The 18,347-nt window shown below is 39.0% G+C and overlaps 1 protein-coding gene across 7 annotated transcripts in view; it reads right to left on the bottom strand.

Annotated features, from left to right (window-relative positions):
* The window catches only part of Ccdc171 (coiled-coil domain containing 171), a 340,735-nt gene that overhangs the window by 117,767 nt on the left and 204,621 nt on the right, over positions 1 to 18,347 (bottom strand). For all 7 annotated transcript variants that reach the window (XM_006537992.3, XM_006537991.3, NM_001355378.1 and 4 more), the window contains one exon: positions 5,304 to 5,449. In XM_006537992.3, coding sequence (XP_006538055.1) covers positions 5,304 to 5,449 — 146 coding nt within the window. The remainder of the gene's footprint in view (positions 1 to 5,303; positions 5,450 to 18,347) is intronic.

The raw sequence follows: 18,347 nt of genomic DNA, 5'->3' as shown, positions 1-18,347 counted from the left end.
CTTCATACTCATCAAAGGTAAAATCCTCCAAGAGGAACTCTCAATTCTGAATATCTACGCACCAAATGCAAGGGCAGCCACATTCATTAGAGACACTTTAGTAAAGCTCAAAGCATACATTGCACCTCACACAATAATAGTGGGAGACTTCAACACACCACTTTCTTCAAAGGACAGATCGTGGAAACAGAAACTAAACAGGGACACAGTGAAACTAACAGAAGTTATGAAACAAATGGACCTGACAGATATCTACAGAACATTTTATCCTAAAACAAAAGGATATACCTTCTTCTCAGCACCTCACGGGACCTTCTCCAAAATTGACCATATAATTGGTCACAAAACAGGCCTCAATAGATACAAAAATATTGAAATTGTCCCATGTATCCTATCAGACCACCATGGCCTAAGACTGATCTTCAATAACAACATAAATAATGGAAAGCCAACATTCACGTGGAAACTGAATAACACTCTTCTCAATGATACCTTGGTCAAGGAAGGAATAAAGAAAGAAATTAAAGACTTTTTAGAGTTTAATGAAAATGAAGCCACAACGTACCCAAACCTATGGGACACAATGAAAGCATTTCTAAGAGGGAAACTCATAGCGCTGAGTGCCTCCAAGAAGAAACGGGAGACAGCACATACTAGCAGCTTGACAACACATCTAAAAGCCCTAGAAAAAAAGGAAGCAAATTCACCCAAGAGGAGTAGACGGCAGGAAATAATCAAACTCAGGGGTGAAATCAACCAAGTGGAAACAAGAAGAACTATTCAAAGAATTAACCAAACGAGGAGTTGGTTCTTTGAGAAAATCAACAAGATAGATAAACCCTTAGCTAGACTCACTAGAGGGCACAGGGACAAAATCCTAATTAACAGAATCAGAAATGAAAAGGGAGACATAACAACAGATCCTGAAGAAATCCAAAACACCATCAGATCCTTCTACAAAAGGCTATACTCAACAAAACTGGAAAACCTGGACGAAATGGACAAATTTCTGGACAGATACCAGGTACCAAAGTTGAATCAGGATCAAGTTGACCATCTAAACAGTCCCATATCCCCTAAAGAAATAGAAGCAGTTATTAATAGTCTCCCAGCCAAAAAAAGCCCAGGACCAGACGGGTTTAGTGCAGACTTCTATCAGACCTTCAAAGAAGATCTAATTCCAGTTCTGCACAAACTATTTCACAAAATAGAAGTAGAAGGTACTCTACCCAACTCATTTTATGAAGCCACTATTACTCTGATACCTAAACCACAGAAAGATCCAACAAAGATAGAGAACTTCAGACCAATTTCTCTTATGAATATCGATGCAAAAATCCTCAATAAAATTCTCGCTAACCGAATCCAAGAGCACATTAAAGCAATCATCCATCCTGACCAAGTAGGTTTTATCCCAGGGATGCAGGGATGGTTTAATATACGAAAATCCATCAATGTAATCCATTATATAAACAAACTCAAAGACAAAAACCACATGATCATCTCGTTAGATGCAGAAAAAGCATTTGACAAGATCCAACACCCATTCATGATAAAAGTTTTGGAAAGATCAGGAATTCAAGGCCCATACCTAAACATGATAAAAGCAATCTACAGCAAACCAGTAGCCAACATCAAAGTAAATGGAGAGAAGCTGGAAGCAATCCCACTAAAATCAGGGACTAGACAAGGCTGCCCACTTTCTCCCTACCTTTTCAACATAGTACTTGAAGTATTAGCCAGAGCAATTCGACAACAAAAGGAGATCAAGGGGATACAAATAGGAAAAGAGGAAGTCAAAATATCACTTTTTGCAGATGATATGATAGTATATATAAGTGACCCTAAAAATTCTACCAGAGAACTCCTAAACCTGATAAACAGCTTCGGTGAAGTAGCTGGATATAAAATAAACTCAAACAAGTCAATGGCCTTTCTCTATACAAAGAATAAACAGGCTGAGAAAGAAATTAGGGAAACAGCACCCTTCTCAATAGTCACAAATAATATAAAATATCTTGGCGTGACTCTAACTAAGGAGGTGAAAGATCTGTATGATAAAAACTTCAAATCTCTGAAGAAAGAAATTAAAGAAGATCTCAGAAGATGGAAAGATCTCCCATGCTCATGGATTGGCAGGATCAACATTGTAAAAATGGCTATCTTGCCAAAAGCAATCTACAGATTCAATGCAATCCCCATCAAAATTCCAACTCAATTCTTCAACGAATTGGAAGGAGCAATTTGCAAATTTGTCTGGAATAACAAAAAACCTAGGATAGCAAAAAGTCTTCTCAAGGATAAAAGAACTTCTGGCGGAATCACCATGCCAGACCTAAAGCTTTACTACAGAGCAATTGTGATAAAAACTGCATGGTACTGGTATAGAGACAGACAAGTAGACCAATGGAATAGAATTGAAGATCCAGAAATGAACCCACACACCTATGGTCACTTGATCTTCGACAAGGGAGCTAAAACCATCCAGTGGAAGAAAGACAGCATTTTCAACAATTGGTGCTGGCACAACTGGTTGTTATCGTGTAGAAGAATGCGAATCGATCCATACTTATCTCCTTGTACTAAGGTCAAATCTAAGTGGATCAAGGAACTTCACATAAAACCAGAGACACTGAAACTTATAGAGGAGAAAGTGGGGAAAAGCCTTGAAGATATGGGCACAGGGGAAAAATTCCTGAACAGAACAGCAATGGCTTGTGCTGTAAGATCGAGAATCGACAAATGGGACCTAATGAAACTCCAAAGTTTCTGCAAGGCAAAAGACACCGTCAAAAGACAAAAAGACCACCAACAGATTGGGAAAGGATCTTTACCTATCCTAAATCAGATAGGGGACTAATATCCAACATATATAAAGAACTCAAGAAGGTGGACTTCAGAAAATCAAATAACCCCATTAAAAAATGGGGCTCAGAACTGAACAAAGAATTCTCACCTGAGGAATACCGAATGGCAGAGAAGCACTTGAAAAAATGTTCAACATCCTTAATCATCAGGGAAATGCAAATCAAAACAACCCTGAGATTCCACCTCACACCAGTCAGAATGGCTAAGATCAAAAATTCAGGTGACAGCAGATGCTGGCGAGGATGTGGAGAAAGAGGAACACTCCTCCATTGTTGGTGGGAGTGCAGGCTTGTACAACCACTCTGGAAAACAGTCTGGCGGTTCCTCAGAAAACTGGACATAGTACTACCGGAGGATCCAGCAATACCTCTCCTGGGCATATATCCAGAAGATGCCCCAACAGGTAAGAAGGACACATGCTCCACTATGTTCATAGCAGCCTTATTTATAATAGCCAGAAGCTGGAAAGAACCTAGATGCCCCTCAACAGAGGAATGGATACAGAAAATGTGGTACATCTACACAATGGAGTACTACTCAGCTATTAAAAAGAATGAATTTATGAAATTCCTAGCCAAATGGATGGACCTGGAGGGCATCATCCTGAGTGAGGTAACACATTCACAAAGAAACTCACACAATATGTATTCACTGATAAGTGGATATTAGCCCCAAACCTAGGATACCCAAGATATAAGATATAATTTGCTAAACACATGAAACTCAAGGAGAATGAAGACTGAAGTGTGGACACTATGCCCCTCCTTAGATTTGGGAACAAAACACCCATGGAAGGAGTTACAGAGACGGAGTTTGGAGCTGAGATGAAAGGATGGACCATGTAGAGACTGCCATAGCCAGGGATCCACCCCATAATCAGCATCCAAACGCTGACACCATTGCATACACTAGCAAGATTTTATTGAAAGGACGCAGATGTAGCTGTCTCTTGTGAGACTATGCCGGGGCCCAGCAAACACAGAAGTGGATGCTCACAGTCAGCTAATGGATGGATCATAGGGCTCCCAATGGAGGAGCTAGAGAAAGTAGCCAAGGAGCTAAAGGGATCTGCAACCCTATAGGTGGAACAACATTATGAGCTAACCAGTACCCCGGAGCTCTTGACTCTAGCTGCATATATATCAAAAGATGGCCTAGTCGGCCATCACTGGAAAGAGAGGCCCATTGGACTTGCAAACTTTATATGCCCCAGTACAGGGGAATACCAGGGCCAAAAAGGGGGAGTGGGTGGGCAGGGGAGTGGGGGTGGGTGGATATGGGGGACTTTTGGTATAGCATTGGAAATGTAAATGAGTTAAATACCTAATAAAAATGGAAAAAAAAAAAGAAGTAAAAATTATATACATTTAATATGGAGATACAATGTTATACAGGTGTACAACTTTTCAAAAAACACTATTAGTAGATATTCAAGCAAGCCAATATGTGTACTTTGGACTTCATCTTCTCACCATACGTAAGTGATGTCATCAACCCGGAAGCAATAGGTTTGCTGTTCTAAGATCTCAGGCGCCCTACTCTGTGATTTCCAGGTTTCGCCCTGTAATCTATAGAGTGCAGTCACACTCACAGTTTATATCTAACAGGAGCCTGTTTTAAAATGTTAATGAATATTTTTACATTTTCATGAACTAAAAATTCTATACACAAACAGGGAATCAATTAGAATCATGTGTTCCCTTAATTGTTTTCATTATACCGCTGAATAAAATCCTGTCTTAAAAAAGTCCATAAACCCTGTTATGGGGAAACAAATGAGAGTGTAACAGAACTGATCAATTTGAATTTCAAAACGTGTGCATGTGCACCTGTTACGTGGTAAAAGGGACGCATCCTCTGTGTTTACATAGCTGTTGACGTTGAAATGGTATTTTTCTATTAAATATACTATAGCATATATCTCTACAAGCTTAAATGGGTTCCCATGATCGGCATGTTTTAGTGACATTTTAAGGCTATGATACACATACTGATTGTATGCCAACATTTCCTTATGGAAATATTACTTGTAATATCAATAGAATCCACAAAGCAAAATCAGGGTGGGAGCCAGTGGAGTTGGAGGTGGTAAAAGACAAATAATATAGAAACAAATAATGCAACTGTGTGAAACTTTTAAATAAACAATTTTGTGCTCTGCATTAATTCAGGCACGCAGTGCCAACATGAGCACTGGATATGCATAATTTGAGGCTACACAGAAGCCTGTGCTTCCGAGGCTCCTCAATAAAATATACACTTAGAGTGTGGAGTTAAGAGTCTTCTTTTTGAGGGTATATCAGAGAATTTCAAAGAGAGACAGCTGCACTTTTGTTTTCTAGCACTGTATTATCCAGGGCTAAAACCCAGAGCATGAAAGTAAGAATTGATCTTTTGTCCGTTTTAAGTGATCTCCCCACGGTCCGGATGCTCACTTGGCTGCCATGCGGAGGGCACTCTCTGCATCACGGATGTTCTCCTCCAGTCGACGCTTGTCCTGCTCCAGCTGGGTAAGATGTCTATTGAGCTGACGTAGAGATTGATCTTTCCTTCTCAGCTCCATCTTTGCCTCGGAGAGACTCTGCGAGCAGACAGAAAACAGAGCTACTTGTCAGCCCTGGTAATTAACTTCAATTTATGCCATAGGCTATTAGACAAAGAGGAACACAGCCTGGCTGAGAAGGAGAGTTGGGTCATTACACATCAAGGTTTAACAAATTTCCTGCAAAAATTTTTACGTACTTACTAATCAGAAATGAAAACTATACTGTTATTGAGAAATATTTGACTACAAAGCATAATTCTATTTTATTGTGTTAAGTAAAACAAACCATATTATTACTAAAATTTTCTTATTACAGAAATCTCAAGCTATAACTCTTTTTAATGATGAAAAATAAAGAATTGATGAGGCAAAGGTACATAAAGATTAGATTCTATTTAACTCTAGACGTGACTAAGTGCTATCAGAGGCCCCACAGGAGTGTATAAGAGGGAAGGAAACCAGGATGCCAGGCAAAGTGGTGGGCTCATGTGTTTTTATAACAGACTTTTTATGACAGATTGCTATACACATTTCAGTAGACAAATGGGACTCAGAAATAATTTTTACTTGCTTCCTAACAAATAACTTCCATATGAAGGATAGCTACATAAGTATAATCAGCATGTTTTAACTAATGAGCCAGTTAATCCTGGCATTTATAATGAGTTAGGGTTTATAAATGCTTTCCTAATCACAGAAGTACAAACTCTGTGGACTCACAGTTCTTTAAATACTAGCTTAGAATAGAAATTCCAGCATGCAACTGCACAACTTTTTTGAAGGGTTAAGGGAGAAAGTATTAGACATTAGAAAGTATTAGTATGAGAAAAAATTTAAGGGATATTTTCTAGACTAGGTTGCAAACTAGTATGGGAATCAGATGATCTGAACACCAAAAATCTGTTCATCCCTTGTCATATCAAACTTCTAAAATAAGCTTATCAAACAGGCTTTACAATTAAATTTGTTGAACAGTCATTCAAACAGCTGACTGCACGCACTTCTGTTTCACTCTTTACTAATTCACTCTTTACTGTTTCACTCTTTACTAGTTCACTCTTTACTGTTTCACTCTTTACTAGTTCACTCTTTACTGTTTCACTCTTTACTAGTTCATTCTTTACTAGTTCACTCTTTACTAGTTCACTCTTTACTGTTTCACTCTTTACTAGTTCAGCCACATATGAACATACACAGATGTGGTCCACAGCCCACGAAGAAGAAGCAATGTGCTAGTGTTTCACATTTGAAACTCCCCTCTTAATATAGTCACAATGATAGTATAAAACCTAAGCCACTTAGGTGAGCTAAAGCAATTAATTCCAAATGACTGGGGAATGAAAGTGATTCAGTCAAAACGCTGCAAGCTCTTAACTTCAGTAATTCATTTTCAATCAAGTTACTACTATACATACAAGCATCAAAAAAAATAAAGTAATCAGACAACAATGGTTACTCATTAGATACTTACATTTATTTTCAAACTTTAATATTAAACGATCTTTAAGAACATTGCAAAGTTGATCAATGGGTACCGCATGATCATCAAATAGAAGACAGTCCAGTGGGCCACTGTACAGTGAGTGACCATAAGTCACAGCAATGCACTGCATTTTTTAAGGCTAAAAAATGAATTAAGTATTTCTCCTACAAAGAGATGGTAAGTGCTTGGGAGACAGAAGTATTTCACCCGAGTTGAGCATTACATAATGTATAAATACATGTACTGAATCGTCACATGACTAAAGAAGATGTGCCTTTATTTTTATGTTAAAAAATTTATTCATCTTAAATATTTGAAAAAGAATATTCACTGAGGAAATTTTCAAACAATGTTGAAAGACAACAAAGAACATATTCTTTTATTTAAAAAAAAATCCAAGTCTAGTATTTTGCTAAGATATTTAAAGGCATATCAAGGGATTGTTTGTTTAAAAAACAAAACCTATTTAGTTTAAATCTAGTATTTCTGATATATCACAAGCAATTAAAAAGGCTACATTTCTACTGTCAGTTAGCCTAAAGCTTTAGTAACTCTTCTTCCAAAAGAAATGAAAATATCTGCCAATCCACTGAAACTGCTGTGCTTAGTAAGCCTTGGGATTGGAGTGTGTGCGTGTGAAGGAGCTACCAGGGCTGTAACATACAGTCAGCCTTGCCAGTCCAATCTGAAAGCAATCTGCATCCGTTTGCTTCATTTTAAAACCACACTGGCCCGTTCAACAATCTATGTTGTACAGTCACAGAAGATATAACACAGCAACATAACTCTCATATAGCCAAATTGACTCAAGGCTGTTATTTCAAGTTTGTCTCATAAGAGCTATGACAGGCTATCAGGCCCCACTAAAGCTTACACCATCTCAGGGCTGTGGAACACAAACACTTACGTAGTTCCTTGAACGTGAAAATAAAAACAGAAAACTTTTCTTTAAAATAGAAACTGTTATTTTAAGTTTAGGCTTAGAACTTGTTTTAAAGAGCTGGGCAGGGTGGGGGTTGGGGGGTGGGGGGAGACCTAACCAAGGAATCTATAAACACCAATGCTCCCTAAAGTTCATGCAAATGTGTATAAAACACAAAATTATAAAAAGTGGGTCAGAAAATATGTCTTCACCTTAACACTAACCTTTCTGATCAAAAATTGGAATCCTTTTAACGATCCTGAGCTCCAGTTGCAACTAGTTTTATGTATACCACATACTTACTCACAAACCTACTTCACATATAAAATACACACCCGCCTTGTAAAGTTTTAAGTGGTGCTTCTCTGCTCTCTTGCTCAGATTCACCTAATTAAAACCCACGATAAATTTTATGGACTCTAATATCTCCAACTGAATGACTGCAACCAAGAGGGTGTGCCTCTGGGCAGCCAGGCAGCAATGATAAGCAGCGGGCTAGCCACTAATTTCTCAGCCAGGGTAGATTGTGGAAGGGTGATGTTCCGATATCCCAGGAACTGTTCAGGAGAGAATAGGATAAATCAAGTTTAATAACTCTGCTCCTAATTGTTCCCCCAATGCTCAACTCTAATTACTTGGAGAACTCTCCTGACTGTCACCTGATATTAAGTTGTTGGAGGCTGAGCCTGGAACAGCGAGATAATCAATAAACATTTAGTGGGGAGAAGAATGAAGATCCTGTTAAGCAGTGGGAACCTGCAGCACCCAAAGCCCTTCTGCTCATGAGAAAACCTGTGGGACAGCCATAGTGATTGCAAAGCAATAATCCAAAGCACTGCTTTTAGGCCTGGAGGCCTTTAGGCAACAGTGCATGTGAGAGAAGAGGTTAACGCGGTCACCCTAATTACAGCCCACTCTCACATGCTTCATATAGAAGCGAAGACAAGCCAATTAGGTAGAAAGGAAGATAAGGGAAGTTTTATTTGTATACTAATTAAACCCCTGATGAAATTAAAGGAAAAACATACAGCTCTGTAATTGTGTCTGAGAAAGGTCACTCCGGGTTCAGTTATCAGAACGGCGCAGCCTTGAGATACTTCACTTAATCCACAATACAGCTCTCATTTTGTACTCAGGTCTTAATATTTACAAAAAAAAAAAAAAAAAAAAAAAAGGAAGAAAGAGAAGAAAAGAAAACTCAAGGCCTGATACTGAACTTATCTTTAAGTGGTGTGGTGAATAATTTGAGCTGTTAGCAAGTTAATGCTACGTATTATAATAAGAGTCTTTTTAAAGGTAAAATATATTCTGCTGACCCAAGAACTTGTGTGTCAGTATTTTCATCAAAGACTCTACTTTTTATTTTAAATCCAAAAAATGCTTAAAAACAACTTTTGAAATTCTAGCCCATCTAGCACGTCTTTATGGTATTTCTCCTCAGCTAAGGCTCATCTTCATGTGCGCCTTGTGATCTGAGAGGAAAACAGCCAGCGCTTCCAGTAAATACTATCACAAGCCACCATTTCCACCTGACTCTCTCCCTTTATTGATCACAGAAAGTTACTAGTAATACGAGCTAGCAAAGCACAGTATGGACACAAAGACCATGGATAATACAGAAGGGCCTAGGATAAGTACATGGTAGCTGAGATATTAAACACCCCATACACTTTTAATTTTTTACTTACAGTTTCTGTAATAAACATGTTACTACTGAATGAGAACATAAATTATTTTAAATCATTCATAATTTTGCATTTCTAAATCTTTTAAGTTTATTGAGGCTAATAATTTAATTATGACTATAAAGTAAAATTATATTGCTTTGCCCTAATAACACATTTTGTGTACTGAAAGAGATATATTGAGATATAATTCACATGTCACTCAATTAGTCCTTTGTAAAATGTATAGACTTCTGAAGCCATCACCAATATAAGTCATTCTTATATTCTTTCCTTTAAGAAAAAAGTCTTTCCAAAAAAAAGGTGCCCTATATATAGTGTGTCTAATTATTTCAGCAAACTCTAATTTAAAGCTACACAAAATATATCAGGTTTATAATTTTGGTAAGTGTTTTTAAAATTTAAAAATTCAGGCGGGTGGTGGTGGTGCACACCTTTAATCCCAGCACCTAGGAGGCAGAGGCAGGCGGATCTCTGAGTTTGAGGTCAGCCTGGTCTACAGAGTGAGTTCCAGGACAGCTATGTCTACATAGTGAAACCCTGTCTCAAAAAAAATCATAAAATAAATTTCCTGAATCAGAGCATTTTATTAATAATTGTATAATAGTATGTAAAAGATATCTGTATGTTATACACACCTCTCTAATTAGTATTTCTGCATGCCCAGTGACTCTCCTACAGTGTTTCCCACGAGGGTACAGTCTTGTGCTTTAGACCATTAGGTCACTAGGAAATCTGAGCCCAAGGAGATATAGCTTTTATATATTTTCTTGGGCCTAATGGGGAAAATCTTTGAATCCTGCAGGCTAAAAGCTAATGGCTATTCAATTTGATATTAAAAAGTCAGTCATTGGAAGTGAAAGCAAGAAAAGAAACTTTAAATCATGTTTCAGAAGTCAGGAGAAAATGTAACAATTTTAAAGACTAAGTTAGCAGAGCTAAGACACAGTTCAACATCAGAGAATCTGCCTTTCATGAGTGGGGTTACTGGTTTGATCCCCAACATTGCAAACAGTAATAACAAGAGCGATCACAATATACAGTACACTTACTGCTACCCAACTGTGACTTCTGAATACAACCTCCTGGCTAGCAGTCAGGACAAAACATTTCAAAGCTAGAAAAGGAAATTATGCCATCTTCAGCCAGTCTAAACAATTATGTGAATAAAAAGTTAATATGAATGGCTACTGGAAAATCAAACTGCAAGTTCACAGAAGATACAAGGTTTAAATGATACAACCATCAAGCTCACTACAGGGCATACAGGCATAAAGCTAAAACTCACTATAGCTGACAATTAAGTCAGCAATCTGTGACCTGAGCAATTAGTTAATTTATAACAAATACACAACAGAAAGAGATAGCATTATGTAGGTTTTCTTTTTTTACATCTTTAACAATTTATGTGGTTTTCTTTCTTTACATCTTTAACAGTTATGTTATGTAATTTTAAGGTGGCTTCCCTAAGGGAATTATCTTTTCTCATTTCCTACTATTAACTTCAGATGGAAGGTGGATAGCAGACATATGAAATGAAGCTGAAGATTAACAACCTCCCCATTTTCAGTGTGGAGTACACGGCAGTGACTGTTAGAACTCATGTGTCTCTGAAGAAGGAAAAATCCATCAAGAGGACATCTCAATTCTGAATATCTATCCCACAAATGCAAGGGCATCCACATTCGTGAAAGAAACATTACTAAAACTTAAATCACACATTGAACATCACACATTAATATTGAAAGACTTCAACGCCCCATTCTCACCAATGGACAGGTTATCCAGACAGAATCTAAACAGAGAAATAATGAAACTAATAGACACTATGAATCAAATGGATCTAATAGATATCTACAGAACATTTCACCCAAATACAAAAGAATATACCTTCCTCTCAGCACCTCATGGGACCTTCTACAAAACTGACCATAGACTGGCTCACAAAACAAGTCCCGATAATACAAGAAAACTGAAATAACCCCATGTATCAAACCACCATAGGTTAAAGCTGGACTTCAACAACAACAGAAACAAACTCATGGAAACTGAATTCTTTACTCCATTGACCACAGCGTCAGGGAAGAAATAGAGAAAGAAATTAATATTTTTCTAGAGCTCAATGAAAATGAAGGCACAACCTACCCAAACTTATGGGACACAATAAAAGCAGTGTTAAGAGAAAATCTCATGCTATTAAGTGCCTTCACAAAGGAATTGGAGATATTTCATACTGGCAATTTAAAAGCGCACGTGAAAGCTCTAGAACAAAAAGAAGCAAACACACCCAAGAGAAGTAGATGGAGGAAACAATCAAACTCAGAGCTGAAATCAATAAATCAAGAAACAAACAGAACAACACAATCAACAAAACCAAGAGCTGGTTCTTTGAGAAAATCAACAAGATAGATTAGCCAAACTAACTAAAAGGCAGAGAGAGAGAGGAGAGAGGAGAGAGGAGAGAGAGAGAGAGAGAGAGAGAGAGGGAGAGAGAGAGAGAGAGAGAGAGAGAGAGAGAGAGAGAGAGAGAGAGAGAGAGAGAGAGAGAAACCCAAATTCACAAAATCAGAAATGAAAAGAGAGACATAACAACAGACTGTGAGGAAATTCAAAGAACCATTAGGTCTTACTTCAAAAGACTGTACTTCACAAAATTGTAAAAATCTATATGAAATTGAGGGTTTTCTAGACAGATACCAATTACCAAAGCTAAATCAAGATCAGGTAAATTATCTGAATGGTTCTATAACCCCTAATGAAATAAAAGCAGTCATTAAAAGTCTCCCAACCAAAAAAAGCCCAGGACCAGGTTTTAGTGCAGAATTCTACCAGACATTAAAAGAAGAGCTAATTCCAATACTCCTCAAACTATTCCACAAAATAGAAACAGAAGGGATATTACCAGACACCATCACCCTGATACCTAAACCATACAAAGGCTCAACAAAGAAAGGAAACCAGACTAATTTCCCTAAGAAACACTGATACTAAAATACTAAGAAACCAAACCCAAAACACATCAAAAACATCATCTATCATGATCAAGCAGGCTTCATCCCAGGGATGCAGGGGTGTTTCACTATATAAAAATCCATTAATTTAATCCACCATATAAATAAACTGAAGAAAAAAATCATATGATCATCTTATTAGATGCTGAAAAGGTCTTTGACAGTAATCTTTCAAGTTCAAAGTCTGGAGAGATCAGGGATACAAGATGCATACCTACACATAATAAAAGTCATATGGAGCCAACAGCAAAATTCAAATTAAATGGAGAGAAACGTAAAGCAATTCCACCAAAATTAGGGATAGGACAAGGCTGCCCACTTTCTCCTTATCGATTCAACATAGTACTTGAAGTTATAGTCAGAGCAATAAGACATCAGGATACAAATTGGAAAGGAAGAGGTCAATGTACTCGTATTCACAGATGTTATGATAGTATACATACATGACATCAAAACTTCTATCAGAGAATTCCTACAACTGATAAATACACCTTCATCAAAGTGTCTGGATACAAAATTAACTAAAAAAAAAAAAAATAGTAGCTTTCTTTATTCAAACAATAAACAAGCTGAGAAAGGAATCAGTGAAACCACACCTTTACAACAGCTACAAATATTATATCTTGGTGTAATTCTAACTAAGCAAGTGAAAGACCTGTATGATAGGAATGGCAAGTCTCTGAAGAACGGAATTGAAGAAGATATCAGAAGATGGAATGAATCAGTAGTATTAACATAGTAAAAAGGACCACCTTACCAAAAGCAATCTACATGTTCAAAGCAATTATCATAAAAATTCCAACATAATTCTTTACAGACCTCGAAAGAGCAACTCTGAACTTCATATGGAAAAACAAATAAGTGAAAATAATATCCTATAAAATAAAAGAACTTCTGGAAGTATCACCATCCCTGATTTCTAGCTATACTACATAGCAAAAGCAAAAGAAATCATGTGGTACTGGAATAAAAACAGACAGAGTGGTCAATGGAATCAAAGAGAATACCCAGAAATAAACTCACAAACCTATGGATGCTTGTTATTTGACAAAGAAGCCAAAACCATACAATGGAAAAACGAAAGCGTCTTCAACAAATGGTGCTGGTCTAACTGGATGTCTGCATATTGGAAAATGCAAATAGATCCATATTCATCACCCCTCACAAAACTCCAGTTCAAGCGGATCAAAGACCTCAACATAAAACTGGATACACTAAACCTATTAAAAGAAAAAGTGGGAAACTGCCTTGAACACATTGGCACAGGAGGTAAATTCCTGAGCAGAATACCAATAGCTCAGGCACTGAGACCAACAATTAATAAATGGGACCTCATGAAAATGAAAAGCTTTTGCAAGGCCAAGGACACTATCACCTGGACAAAATGGCAGCCTACAGAATGGGAAAAGATATTTACCAACCCTACATATGACAGAGTTCCAAAATAAACAAAGAACTCAAGAAATTAGACACTAACAAACCAAATAACCCAATTTTTAAAATGGGGTACAAATCTAAACAGAATTTGCAACAGAGAAACCTCTAATAGCTAAGAAGCATTTAAAGAAATGTTCAGTGTCCTTAGTCATCAGGGAAATACAAATCAAAATAACTCTGAGATTTCACCTTACAGCTGTCAGAATGGCTAAGTTTTAAAACTCAAGCAACAGCTCATGCTGACAAGGATGTGGAGCAAGGGCAACACTTCTTTATTGCTGGTGGGAGTGCAAACTTGTACAATCACTTTGGAAATCAGTTTGGTGGTTTCTCAGAAAACTGGAAATAGTTCTATCCCAAGACCTAGATATATCACCCCTGGCATAGACCTAAGAGATGCCCCAATATACCACAAGGACACCTGCTCAACAATGTTCACAGCAGCTTTATTCATAATAGCCAGAAACTGGAAACTACCTAGATGTCCCTCAACTGAAGACTGGATAAACAAAACATGGTCCATCTATACAATGGAAATCTATTCAGCTATTAAAACAATGACATCATGAAATTTGCAGGCAATTGGGTGGAACTTGAAAAGATCATCCTGAGTGAGGTAACCCAGACTAAGAAAGACATGTACGGTATATACTCACTTATGAGCGAATATTAGCAATAAAGTATAGGACAACCATGCTACAATCCACAGACCCAAAAAAGCTAAGTAACAAGGAGGGGCCAAGGGATGATTCTGGAATCTCACCGAGAAGGTCATATAAACTAGAATCAGGGGTAGATGAATCAGGGGTAGATCAGGGTGGGAGAGATGGGTAAGAGAATAGTAAGGTTCAATTCTGGGGAGGGTAGAAGGAGAGAAAACTGGAGTGGGAGCCAGGGGGGAAGGCATTTCGCTGGAACCAGCTTGAGAGGCTTTACCTAGGACAACAGAAACTCCCAGGAATCTATAAGGGTGACCCTAGCTAAGGCATGGAACCTAAAACAGTCACCTCCTGTAACCAGGCAAGACTTCCAATGGAAGGATGGGAACACTTAACCTGCCACAAACCATCAACCAACAATTTGCCCTGCCTACACGATGCACAGGGATAAAGATGGAATAGAAATTGAGAAAATAGCCAACCTATGACTTGAGAGCCATGTTGTGTGAGAGAGCTCACCCCTGAATTTCATCACCTATTAATGATACTCTGCTATACTTGCTGATAGGAGCCTATCATGACTGTCATTTACCCAGGATCTGATGGAAACAGATGCAGAGACCCACAGCCAAACATTAGGCAGAGCTCAGGGAATCTTGTAGAAGGAGGGGAGGAAGAACTGAAGAAGCCAGAGAGGTCCAGGACACACAAGAAATCCTTTAACCTGGGCCCATAGGGGCTCACAGAGACTAAACCACCAACCAGAAAGCATGGGAAGGATCTAGGTCCCCTACACAGATGTAACACATGCGCAGCTTGTCTTTATGTGGGTCCCCTAACAGCAGGAACACAGGCTGTCTCGGACTCTGTTGCCTGCTTTTGTATCCCTTCTAACTGGGCTGCCTTGCCTAGACACAATAGAAAATGCACTGCAACTTGATATGCCAAGGTGGGCTGATATCCATGGGAGGCCTCCCCTTCTATTAAGAGAAAGGGACAGGGTAGAGGGAAGGGAAACTGGGAGGAGAAATAGGAGGGGGAGCTGAGATAGGGATGTAAAGTAAATAAATAAATTAGTGAGGAAAAGAAAGGAATTAGTCCAGTCAGGCTGGCTGATCTCTTGGTCAAGGGAACACCCCTCAAGAGGGCAGAGGAGGGCAGAGGAGGGCAGGTCTACCTTAAGGCATGCTAAAGAAAAAGGTGTAGCTCATTTTTTTCTTCCCTTTTCTGGGGTGGGGTAGGGGGGATGTTGGCCAGGGACTAGTAATGCTTTTGCAACTATTAGCTTAGTTAGGTTTTACTGCTGCGATAAAGAACATGGCCAAAAGCAATTGGGGGGGGGGGGGAGAATGTATCTGGCCTACATATCCCAGGCCACAGTTCACTGAGGGGAAGCCATGTAGAAATTGAAGCAGAGCCCATAGATGAATGCTACTTACTGGCTTACTCCTCATGGCTTGCTCAGTCTGCTTTCTTTACATCCCTGGACCACCTACCCAGGTCTGAGCCCTCCCACAGTAACAATTAAAAAAATGTCCTACAAACTTGCCTACCGACAGTGTGGCAAGGCATTTTCTCAATGAAAGTTCCTCTTCCTAAATGACTAGCTTGTGTCAAATTGATGGGGGGCGGGGAGGAGAGATAGGACAGGTAGCTTGGGCTCTTTCACTTTTTCTGTAAAGCTTCCCTCCCCACGGTGCGGCTGCTTGCCCACCATGTGGCAACTTGTCTGCCATATGGCTGCCCTCTATGTCTTATTTGAATGACATGGTGCACTTGCGCCCTCTCTCTCTCTCTCTCTCTCTCTCTCCCTCTCTCTCTCTCTCTCTCTCTGTGTGTGTGTGTGTGTGTGTGTGTGTGTGTGTGTATGTGTGTGTGTGTGTATGTGTGTCTGTCTGTCTGTCTGTCTGTCTATCTATGAAAACAAGACCATAATCATTATTTAGTAAATAAACCAAGGATAAAACATAAATATCTGCAAATCAAACAAATACAACCCTGTCTATGATGTGGATCAGCGCTCCTGTAACACCCATGTGTTAAAGGCTCAGTTACTACGTTGTGGTTGGTGGGACCTTTAGGAAGTGAGATGTAATTACAAGGGTTAGATCCCTGGAGGGCTGAGTTGAAATGGGACACCAGAAGCCAGGATCCTGCTTCCACTCGGCTTCACAGCCACCATGAGGCAAAAAGCATTCCTTCTCTACAAGTCCTGTCATGGTGTGCTACTCTGTCGTCCGAAGCCTCTTCATCCATAGGAGCAAGCATTTCTCCTCCAGCTCAGGTATCGAGTTATGGTACTAGGAAGCTGGTTAGTATGGCTCCATTGTGACATATGTTTTTAAATTCTTTTATTTTTGAGATTATAATTACATCATCTCCCCCTTCCCTTTTCTCCCTAAACTATATCATAAATCCCTCCTTCCTCTCTTTCAAATTCATGGCTGGGTTTGTTGTTTGTTTGGTTTTTTTTTTCATTAATTGGTGTGTGTGTTCCTAAACATGTAAATACAAATTGCTCAGTCTGTACAGCGTCACTTGGATGTTTGTTTTCAGTGCTTACTATTTGGTATTGGATAATCAACTGGTGTGCTTGTCCCTGGAGAAGACTGTTTCTCCTGCTCTCGGGATTCTTTAGTAGCCTGTAGTTCTTCATGTAAGTCTTATGAGCTTCTCCCCTATCCAGCAGCATGTCTGCTGATGTCATCCTTATTAAGTTCAGGTTTACGTAGATATGATAGTAAAACTTTGTTAGTGTAGCTTCCTCCCTCCTAGGAGATAGAATCCTACAGCAAACTCCCTATTCAAAGAACTCCCAAAACATTATAGGGTATTGCTAGTTGCACTGCCCACCCCTACCCTCCAGAGGTGGAAGATAAGTCTCTATTACTGAATACATCATGCACTTCAAACTCATGGCACAGAGGCCTGAGCTGGAACTGACCTGGACACCTCTTGACCAAGGACCAGCTTCCATGGTACCAGAAGGCACCATGGAAGCTTCCAAATGAGCAAAGCAACCAGTAGCCCTACCCAGCTCTGACTGCACCCCAACAATGGGAATCATGGTAGGCAGTGACCCTAAGAATGCAGTAGAGGCATGCATACCTTGATGGTAACCAACATCTCTCTAATTGGACCGACTCAACAAAAGGAAAAACAGGTCTGGCACTAGATACATTAAATCAATATATCAAGTTGCATAACTCACCTGTAGCTCCTTCCCCCTGCTAAGGAAATCTTAGCTACTATTGAAAGACACCCTGCCTACATTAATTCAAAATATCACCTTCAAGCAACTTATGCCACATTGCCTAGCTTGAAAGATTACAGTAATAGGAAAAATAAAGAAATTCATAACAAAATTTATTCATCAATATATAAGAACAGAATTGTATTATCCGTGCCCCTTCACAGATAAAGAAGATAAAATGGTAGGAGGGAAGGAATGTGAAAAGAAACCAACAGTGAATCAGGAAGTCCAGAGCATCTGTGCCATAAACACTTTGCCGCAGCAGGTTGAGTGAAGTGATACGGGCAAAGAGCAACAAGATGCCCCTGTTTCGTCTGACTGCTCATTTCCCTTGCGGTGCTAATGTTGTACACATTCTAACAAGGAAGTGAAAACTGCAGTGCTCCCATACAGAAAACAGACTTCATTCAATGTGATGACTGAACCAAGCTAGTCGCTTCTCCCAGTGTCTAGCTAAAATATCCACATACTGCAACATGGAAGA

The sequence above is a fragment of the Mus musculus genome, chromosome 4, assembly GCF_000001635.26.
Source record: "Mus musculus strain C57BL/6J chromosome 4, GRCm38.p6 C57BL/6J".
NCBI lineage: Eukaryota > Metazoa > Chordata > Mammalia > Rodentia > Muridae > Mus > Mus musculus.
Note: the sequence above shows the minus strand (reverse complement) of the source record. Positions and strands in the feature narration are given on the sequence as shown.